Here is a 10,377-nt window from a genome sequence, read left to right on the forward strand (position 1 = left end):
AGATATTACATATGTGTCCTTATCCCCACGTTGCCCTCCCCCCCTCCCCCTCGCTCATGCCCTCACCCCCCTGTTGTCTGTGTCCATTGGATAGGCCTATATGCTTGCATATAATTCCTTTGGTTGATCTTTCCCCCTTACCCCCACCCTCCCCTACCTTCCCTCCAAGGCCCGACAGGCCAATCAATGCCTCTCCGTCTCTGGATCAGTCCTTGTTCATCAGTTTATGTTGTTCATTATATTCCACAAATGAGTGAGATCATGTGGTATTTATCCGCTCTCCAGTTCCATCCATGCTGTGGCAAATGGTAAGAGTTCCTTTTTCTTCTTCCTCTTCTTAAAGAATACCTTTCAGCATTTCATATAATGCTGGTTTGATGGTGATGAACTCCTTTAGCTTTTTCTTATCTGTGAAGCTCTTTATCTGACCTTCTATTCTGAATGATAGCTTTGCTGGATAAAGTAATCTTGGTTGTAGGTTCTTGCTATTCATCACTTTGAATATTTCTTGCCACTCTCTTCTGGCCTGCATGGTTTCTGTTGAGAAATCAGCTGACAGTAGTATGGCTACTCCCTTGTAGGTAACTGACTTTCTTTCTCTTGCTGCTTTCAAGATTTTCTCTTTGTCTTTTGCCCTTGGCATTTTAATTATGATGTGTCTTGGTGTGGCCCTCTTTGGGTTCCTTTTGTTTGAGGTTCTCTGCGCTTCCTGGACTTGTAAGTCTATTTCTTTCACCAGGTAGGGGAAGTTTTCTGTCATTATTTCTTCAAATAGGTTTTCAATATCTGGCCCTCTCTCTTCTTCTGGTACCCCTATAATTCTGATGTTGGTACGCTTGAAGTTGTCCCAGAGGCTCCTTACACTGTCTTCATATTTTTGGAATCTTTTTTCTTTCTTCTTTTTCGGTTGGATATTTTTTGTTTCTTCGTATTTCAAATCTTTGACTTGACTCTTGGGATCCTCTTGTCTGCTGTTGGATCTCTGTATATTATTCTTTATTTCAGTCAGTGTATGCTTAATTTCTAGTTAGTCTTTTTTCATATCCTCCAGGGTCTCACTAAATTTATCGGCGGTTTCCATAAAATTCTTGAAAAACCTTATAATATACGTGGTTTTGAACTCTATATCCAGTCGTTTGCTTTCCTCCATTTCTGTCATGTGTGACCTGTTTGTCTCCGTATTTTTTATGCTTCCCTGTGTTGGTAGAGTGGTTTTGTGTGCTAGGTGTCCTGTAGGGCCCAGTGGCTCAGCCTCCCCAGTTACCTGAGGTGGACACTCTTGGTGCACCCCCTTGTGGGCTTTGTGCACAGTCTTGTTATAGTTATTCCTTGATTGTTGTAGGATCACTGGGAGGAATTGACCTCCAGGCCAATTGGCAGTGAAAATCAGCTGTGTCTGCAGTGGGAGAACTTCTGTGCTGAAGACACCCTTCTGGGGCAAGACTTGCTTTAGTGGGGCTTTGGTGCTCACTGAGTCTGCCCCCCTGAGTGTGTCCCTTATGGATCTGAGGAGTTGTAATCTGGATGGTCCCCCTCTGACCACTGGGTACACTGGCTCTTGGATCTAAGGAGGTGCTAATTTAGCCTCTGCCTGAGGTTACTCAGCAGGAGCTACGAAGAGAAGTGTAGATTCCCCTTCCTTTTTTGGAGTTCGGAGGTGCCCTGATGAGGCCCAGCTGTGAAGCAATGCAAGCTGCTGTGGGGCCTTTGGCCTTCTCTTGGAAGTTCTGGGTCTGTCTGGCCCAGCTGCAATTTGTTAGGTAATTTTCAGGTTGCAAAGGGCCAGGGCATTCATATGCAAGAGCGTCTGCCGCAGTCTGGGTGGAGCGGGGTCTCAGGGAATCAAAGGGCGGAGCAAGCAGCTGTGGCTGGTCCTCAGCCCTGCCCTAAGGGGCCACACGCGTCTCAGTGTCCCGATAATTGCTGCAAGCACCTCTGAGGGGAAGCCGCCCTCAAGTTCAGAGTTCTGCCTGCTGCCAGACAGTCCAGCTTCTCCCTGCATGAGTCCTGGGTCCCCAGAGACTTCCCGGAACCAGAGTTCAGAGCAGTCGGGAGCTTGTGACTCCCTCCCGATTCAAAAAGACAGCTGCGTCCTCAGGTACCAGCCCCTTTCCACGCGCGCTCCAGCCTCCGTACCTTTGCACTTTACTTCCGCAGCTCCTGAGTCTCAGTGTGCTTTTCTCTTTTCTTCTAGTTGTAGAATTTCCAATCAGCCAGCCTTCCTGTAGTTCTGGATGATGTCCTTTTTGTCTTTTCGTTGTATTTTTGAAGTTGTTGTGGGAGGCAGCAATTTCCTGGTGTTTATCTGTGCCGCCATCTTAGTTTCTCCTCCTAAGTATTTTATTTTTGATGTTATTATAAATGAAATTGTTTTATTAATTTCATTTTCAATTGCTTATTGCTGCTATATAGAAATGCAATTAATTGACTTGTGAATATTGATCTTATATCCTGAAACTTTGTTGAACTTATTTATTAGTCTTTATAGCTTTTCATTGGGTTCTTCAGGGTTTCCTGCAAACAGATGATTTTCTTTCCTCCTTTAAAATCTGGATGCCTTTTTTTTTTCTTGCCTAATTGCATTCCTTATAGCCTTGGGTACAATGAATATTGAAGAAAAGTGACAAGAATGGACAGGTTTATTTTTTTTCTTGATCATGGGGAAAACAGATTTTTGCCAGTATGATGTTAGGGGTTTCCATGGATGCCTTCATGAGGTTACCCATCCAGTTTTAGTTTGTTGAATGTTTTTTATCATGAAAGGGGTCTTAGATTTTGTGAAAGGCTTTTTCTATTTCTACAAACATGATTATGTGGGTTTTTGCCTTTTATTCTGTTGACATGGTATATTCCATTAATTGATGTTCAGATGTTTAACCAACACTACATTCCTGGGATAAATCTCACGTGGTTATGGAGAACGATCTCTTTACATGTTGCCAGATTTGGTTTCCTAGTACTTTGTGGAGGATCGGGGATATTGATTTTTCCTTGTGATGTCTTTGTCTGGACACTTTTATGAAGAAACAACCACTCGCAGTTTCTTGAATATCCTTCTAGAATCATATTATACATTTCTTTGTAAATTATATTTTTCAACACTATACTATACTTTTCTGCTTCTTGATTTTTTATTTAATATCTTGGCTTTTGTTTCATATTTGTACATAAAGGGCTTCCTCATTCTTTGTGATGTCTCTATAGTATTTCATTGTATGGATCTAACATAAGTTAAATATATAACTTATAATTTGAGCATTTAAGTTGTTTCTTAACCTTGTTATTAAATTATACTTTAGTGAATGTTCTTAAACTATATGCATCATTTCAAACGTATGTAGTTGTGTCTGTTGGATAAAATTGCCCCAAGTGGAATTGCTTTTAAAAGGGTATATCTTTTGTCCTGGCCAGTGTGGCTCAGTTGGTTGGCGATTCATCCTGTATATTGAATGGTTGTGGGTTCAATCCCTAGTTGGGGCATGTACAGAAGGCAAACAATCGATGTTCTCTATTCTCTCTCACATCACTGTTTCTTCCTTTCTCTCTCTCTCTCTCTCTCTCTCTCTCCATCCCTTCCCCCCACCTTCCTCTCTCTCTAAAATCAGTATGAATATCCTGCCTAGATGGGGAGGCTCAGTGGTTGAGCATCAACCTATGAACCAAGAGGTCACCAGTTCAGTTCCCAGTCAGGGCACATGTCCGAGTTGTGGGCTCAATCCCCCTAGGTGGCATGCAAGAGGCAGCCGATCGAAGTTTCTATCTCTCTAGCTCTCTTCATCCCCTTCTCTGTAAAATAAATAAAAACATATTTTAAAAAATAAGAATGTCCTTGGGTGAGGATTTTTTTAAAGGGTATATCTTTTTAATTTTATTAGGTATTGTCAAATTGCTTTCAGTAGAAGTTATACCAATTTACATTATTGCTAACAATGAATGAGTGTCAGTTTCTCCATACCCGTTAAACACAGTTGAATCCAATTCTTATTTGGAAAAGCATGTAATGAATCATAGATAGAGCAGAATTGCTTTTCATAAGTCAATTCTTTTTTTTCTTTTTGAGTGTGTGTGTGTCTTATAAGACTCAGTCTCTAAAGTAGTAAATATCAAGTTGGACATAGATAAGCAAAGTTGTTTTGGGTGATTAGGAATTGATATATTCCTTTAAATCAGAAAATGGTTTTTAAAATGTTTAAGGTAGGTTGGTTCTGAAAGGAGAAATTCTAGTGGCACAGAGCACATGTAGGAGAAGGTGAAACTCCCATTTTTGTAATTGATGTTTCTGTATGGTTCTGAAAATAACGAGGCTTTAATGCCAGTCTTTCTTTTAAAAGAGTGCTTTTTGAGCCCTGATTATCACCAGCTAATGATTCACTAAGTATCTTACTTTTGAGGTGGAAAAAATAATCTCTGGTACCATGTTAGTATAATTGAATTCTGACAGTTTTACTGAATCTTCACATTGTAAATATTTCAAATTAGCCAAATTTTTATAAGTAATTCAGTGAATTTAATTTGACCAATCAGTTCTCAGTATCAAAGAGCACAGCTCACGTTTTTTCTTAAATGAGATTCTATTTTTTTAATGTTTGTATTGATTTTTTTATGGTTTTTATTGATTTTAGAGAGGAAGGGAGAGAGAGAAACATCAATCAGCTGCCTTCTGCACGCCCCATACTGAGTATTGAGCCTGCAACCCCAGCATGTGCCCTGACAGGGAATCGAACCACTGACCTCATGGTTCATGAGTTGGCTCAATCATTGAGCCACACCAGCTGGGCTGCAGCTCAATTTTTGAGTTGAAATATATTTTGAATATTTTCAGAGCCTACATTTCAGGAAATTCTGAAGTTCTAGGCTTTCTAATCATAAATTACCTTTGAATTAATAGCTATTTGTTTCTTTGTTTATTCATTTAATATTTATTTATTTATTTATTTATTTATTTATTTTCCACTGTGCTTCTGGCACTAGGGATACAGTGATTAAGAAGACAGATACTGCCTCGCTAGCATGGCTCAGTGGTTGAGCATCGACCTATGAACTAAGTGGTCGCAGTTCGGTTTCCGGTCAGGGGACATGCCCGGATTGTGGGCTTAATCCCCAGTGTGGGGTGTGCAGGTGGCAACCGGTTGATAATTCTCTTTCATCATTGATGTTTCTATCTCTCTCTCCCTCTCCCTTCCTCTCTGAAATCAAGAAAATGTTTTTTTTAAGGAAGATAGATACCATCTCTGCCGCAATGGAGTTTATATGCTAATGAGAAGAAACAATAAGCAAGCAGTGTAATAAGTAGACATAATTTTTTTAAGTTTTGAGAAAGGCTTTGTAGGACATAAGCAGGGTGGGGTGATAGAGTGACTTGAATGTTGTCAGGGATGGGTGTTCAAGACCTTTTTGAGGAGGTGACATTTGATCTGAGATTTCTTCCAAAAGATGAGAATAAGCCAGTATATGAATATCTGGATGAAGAGCATTCCAGGTAGTAGGAACAGTAAATGGCTCCAGGGTTTCAAGGAAAAAAGGAAGGCCAGTTTGATTTAGAGTTTAAGGAACAAGAGGGAGAATGGAATGAAATAAGGTTGGAGAAATCCAGGGACTGTTTATCTTACAGGTCTGTTAGGAGTGTATGTTAGCAGTTGAAAGATTTTTAAATAGGGTTGTAGTATGGTCTGAGTTGATCTTTAATAGAGATCACTTTGGCTTTTTCATGGAGGATAGAGTTATAAAAGGAGGCCCGAGTGTAGTGGAGGCACCAACTGGGAGGCTATTGGAGTCTAGACAAGAGATACTAATAGTGATAGTGGAATGAAGAGAAGCAGACTAATTTGAGATATATTGCAGGGGTAGAATGACAGCATTTGATAACTTCATAGAAGTGGGAGTGAGGGGGGAAAAAAGGACTTTTGAGTTTTTTGAATTGAGCATCTGGGTTGATGGTGGCTCTATCTATACTAATAAAAGGGTAATATGATAATTAGACTGGGAGACCTTCCAGACATTCTGGACAAAGCCATGGTGGTGGGGCCAAGGCAGAGGCGGTTAGGGGTGATCAGGCCAGCAAGGGAGGGCAGTTGGGGACGATCAGGCCAGCAAGGGGGGAGAGGCATTTGGGGTGAGCAGGCCAGCAGGGGATGGCAGTTGGGGGTAAGCAGGCAAGCAAGGGGGAGGGGAATTGGGGTTGAACAGGCCGGCAGGGGGCGCAGTTGGGGAGCAGGCCGGCAGGGGGGAGCAGTTGGGGATGATCAGGCTGGCGGGGAGGGGTAGTTGGGGGTGACCAGGCAGGAAATGGGGGCAGTTGGGGGCAAGCAGGCTGGCAGGGGAGGGCAATTGGCGATCAGGCCAGCAGGGAGGGGCACTTGGGGGCGATCAGGCAGCCGGGGGGGCAGTTAGGGGTGATCAGGCCAGCACAGAGGGGCAGTTGGGGGTGATCAGGCTGGCAGAGGTGCAGTTGTGGGCAAGCAGGCTGGCAGGTGGGGGGCAGTTGGGGGCAATCAGGCGGTGGGGGGAACAGTTAGGGGTGATCAGGCCAGAAAGGGGGGTAGTTGGGGGCAATCAGGCCAGCAAGCAGAGTGGTTGGGGCAATCAGGCAGGCAGGCAGGTGAGCAGTTAGGAGCCAGCGGTCCTGGATTGTGAGAGGGACTAAATCGGCAGTCTGATATCCCCTGAGGGGTCCCAGATTGGAGAGGGTGCAGGCCGGGCTGAGGGAACCCCCCCCTCCCTGTACAAATTTCATGCACCAGGCCACTAGTTTGTTAATAAGAGGAATACTCATTAGAGAAGAGGAGAGGTTATTTGGTTTTGGGGAAGGGCAAGCTGAGAATCAAGTTCTGTTTTGACCTACTTAAGTTTAAGATGCCTGTGAGATATCTAAGAAGTGTTAAGTAGGCTATTTGAAATAGGGGCTTGGAACTAGAGAAATAAATATGGAATTCATTAGGATGGATTATATGTTATCAGTTCCAAAAACATACTTTTTCACTTTTTAACTTCTTAGAGATCAGGATGCTTCTTCTGATTGATGTCAACCAGGCAGCAATCATGATATAGTTGTCATTTGCTGTTTTGGAGTGTGTACAGGCAGACTGCCAGAATCAGACATTGCAGAATGGAAGGCGGCAGCTTGAGGGGAAAATTGGAGACTATGGAAACACTGTTTTAAGTCACAAAAAACAAATGACTTGGAGGAAGAGGGGAGGAAAGCAGTGAAACACGTTATAGACTTTTCTTGAAACAGGAGCCAAAACTTGCGTAGCTTTATGTAACTGGAATCCTGGGTACTGGTAGCTTTTAGTTCTTTTAAGAAATGTTGCATCATCAGCACTGTGGCACAGAGGGTGCTATTGTGTGAACAAACTTAGATATCCACAACTCTTGCATATAAAGTGATTGAGAAGAGTTGGACTCTGAATGTCAAATTTTAGAAATACTTTTGCCACTTAATTTTATATATATTTATCATTTCATGTTTATAAAAATGATATATGATCAAAATCTGCCTATATCTAAAACTCTTATAATCTTTATAAAATAAAAAATTCTAAGTGTTGAGAAAATTGTGTTATATATAGTTTATTAGGCAGTTTTTTCTTAGTAATGTATAAAATATATTGTTTGTTAGAATTGATGGCTTTTCAGTGAAATACAGTAGGTGATAGTTAAGGCCAGGGAATAAATGGGATCACTTAGGTCTGAGTTTTCATAAAAGAATTACAGAGCTTTATAGAATCTACTGTGTACACAGAGTGCCTCACCATACTTCCTCCTCATTCTTCAAGATTCTCTCTCTTTCTCTCTCCCTCCCCCTCTCCCCATCCCTTTCATTTCTACCCCAGTGGCTAAACACAGAATTTTTTAAAAATAAGGACATAGATTAGCAAAATAGTGCTCACTTTATCCACTGGTTTTATTTTCCTTCTGTTTATGCTTTTAGGAAGAAATATGGAAAGTTATAGTGGGTGTTTATTCAAAAGGAATCCAAGAGTGATGGTAGGAATAGAATGTAGCAAATAGATCAGTGAAGAGCTATCTTAATGTTCTGGTAATTTTTGCTAACTAAATATTTCCATCCTCAAAAGGCCCCACTTCTTTATTTTGTGTGTATGGTTTTTGTTTTTTTTTAAGGAATACCCAGAAGAAAGGACAGTAAACGTGAGCTCCATTCGGGTAAATAAATTTATTTTATCATTTTCAGGGATTTCATACAGCTTCATTTTATCAGAAGAATTTATATTTTCACTTTTTCCGAAATATTAAGTCTACTTCCTCCACAAAGTCAAAGTGAAGTGTTTACCTTCTGAATTCATCCCCATGACATTTATGTGAATTTATTGGCACGTACACTCTATAGCCTTCTCTGAAAATATAACTATTTGTAATTTGACTCTTGCTGTTGTGACCATGTTTCTCATTTTACAGTACAGTTGCATATATTCAGAATGTTATTATAAGGCTAATTTAACAAACCCAAACACAGTTGTCTCATTATTCTAGAAACTCTGCTGTGTACATATTTAATGTAGGCAGTAATATAATAATGTCTATTCCTGTGTTATCTAGTTTAGATGCTAAATTCCTAGAGCGTGGGAGTGATGACCCATTTCTATTTCACAATTCTTACTCAGTTGAACAGCTGATTTTTTTTGCCAATATAACAAAAGGAATGTTTAGCCCTTAAACTTTGGGTACTTTCTGGTTTGTCTGTTACTTAGTGAATGAGAAGGTAGAGAATAAGCATAGTAAATATTCAATAAGTAATCTTCCCCTTTTTGTGCCTACAGGGAAAGAAATGGAATGAGTATTTGGACTATTTATTTTCAGAGGGCTTACAAGGCTTGAAACTTTTCATACGAAGTAGTATTCGTCATTCTTCTGTCCCCTGACAGACAGCATAAACTCCATGATCAACATGAAATGAATGCTGACAGAAACAAACCAAGCATACTGGACTAAATTCCTTCCTCGTTGCCAGAGAGGCCAAAAGGCTCACTTTGAGTTTCCATATACTTTTTACTAACACACTGTCATCCTCAGGTAGTGCTTGGTCTGGCCTTTGATCATGGCTCAGGAGAGCTTTGATGTGGCTAGCTTTGCTTTTTGGGGTCTAGATTCTTTAATGCACTAGCGAAAAATGATTTAATCATCAGGCTCTATCTTTCACCAATTATATATAAAGAGATATATCCATTATGTGGTGGGATTTTTCACATTCTTGTGGAGTATAAGCTGCCTTGATGGATGACAGCAGATAATATATAGTAGCAGTTAAGCCACAGACATACTTATGCAAAATACTCTGCTGTCTCTCTGAAACCTGCATTGATACTGCCATTTTTCTGACTGTGAGCAATAGCACCAACACCAAGTTAACAAGTAGTTGGCTGATTCCTTGGTTTTCACTGGTAGCAACTTAATGAGAGAAAGAAGGAGAGAGAATTGTGGAATAATCAAGACATTCCTGCGTATTACGGGTTTGATTTCATGAAACTGCTCTATTTTGTGTGTATATATGTATATACCCCATTTTTAAGTGTTTAGGCAACTTTATTTTCAGGAATAATTCTGAAGCCTTTTTAAAAACTTTGTAATAGCTAGAATATCTTGCTGAAATTTTACTTTAAATTTTGCTTCAGTGCTACTGAATAACTCTCTCTTTTAATAAAATTCATATCATTTGAGAGAAATCAAGTAGGATTTTTTATTTTAGGGCTCATTTTTATGATTCTTTTTTCTTTTAAAGCAAAATCCTAAACTGTATTATTGGATAATGTTCAGAATAGAATCTCACTTATCAATTATTTTTTTGATTCAATACATGTTTACTGAGCATATTGTGTGCCAGGTGTTCTGTGTGCTGATTATAACAGCTGTCACCTACAAAGTACTTGCTTTTGTGGAATTTAGTATATCCCATTGGAGAAGACAGACAATAAAACAGTAAATAAATATATAAAATCAGTTCCTATAAAGAAAAAGCAGGTAATAGACACAGAATGTTGAGAGGATTGCTATTTTAGATAATGTGGTTAGAGAAGGCCTGTTTGAGAAGTGACATATGCAGAGGCCCTAATGAAATAAGTGTAGGAGCCAAGTGAATATTTGGGGAAAGCATTCTGGGCAGAGGTAAAGGCAAGTGAAAAGGCTTAAAAATATTAACTTTCTTGGCCTGTTTGAAGAATAATAGGCCAGTAAGATAAAAACAGTGATTAAGGAATAGGAATGGTAAGAAATGAAACAAGGGGAAGCCAGAGAATAGTTCATGAAAGTCCTTATAGCCCACAATGGATATATAATGGGAAGCCATAATTTGACTTACCTACTAGTATATGGAACTATAGTGTGAAGTTAGACTGAAGAGGATTTAGGGTGAAAGAGAGACCA

General features: G+C 40.0%; 1 protein-coding gene across 1 annotated transcript in view; it reads left to right on the forward strand.

Moving 5' to 3' along the window:
* The window catches only part of CENPI (centromere protein I), a 76,986-nt gene extending 67,062 nt beyond the window's left edge, over positions 1-9,924 (forward strand). The window contains exons 20-21 of the mRNA XM_081115025.1: positions 8,122-8,163; positions 8,778-9,924. Of these exons, the coding sequence (XP_080971151.1) occupies positions 8,122-8,163; positions 8,778-8,879 (144 nt within the window). The 3' untranslated portion in view covers positions 8,880-9,924. The remainder of the gene's footprint in view (positions 1-8,121; positions 8,164-8,777) is intronic.
* Positions 9,925-10,377: the final 453 nt, after the last annotated feature.

The sequence above is a fragment of the Myotis nattereri genome (assembly GCF_964212035.1).
Source record: "Myotis nattereri genome assembly, chromosome: X".
Classification (NCBI taxonomy): domain Eukaryota; kingdom Metazoa; phylum Chordata; class Mammalia; order Chiroptera; family Vespertilionidae; genus Myotis; species Myotis nattereri.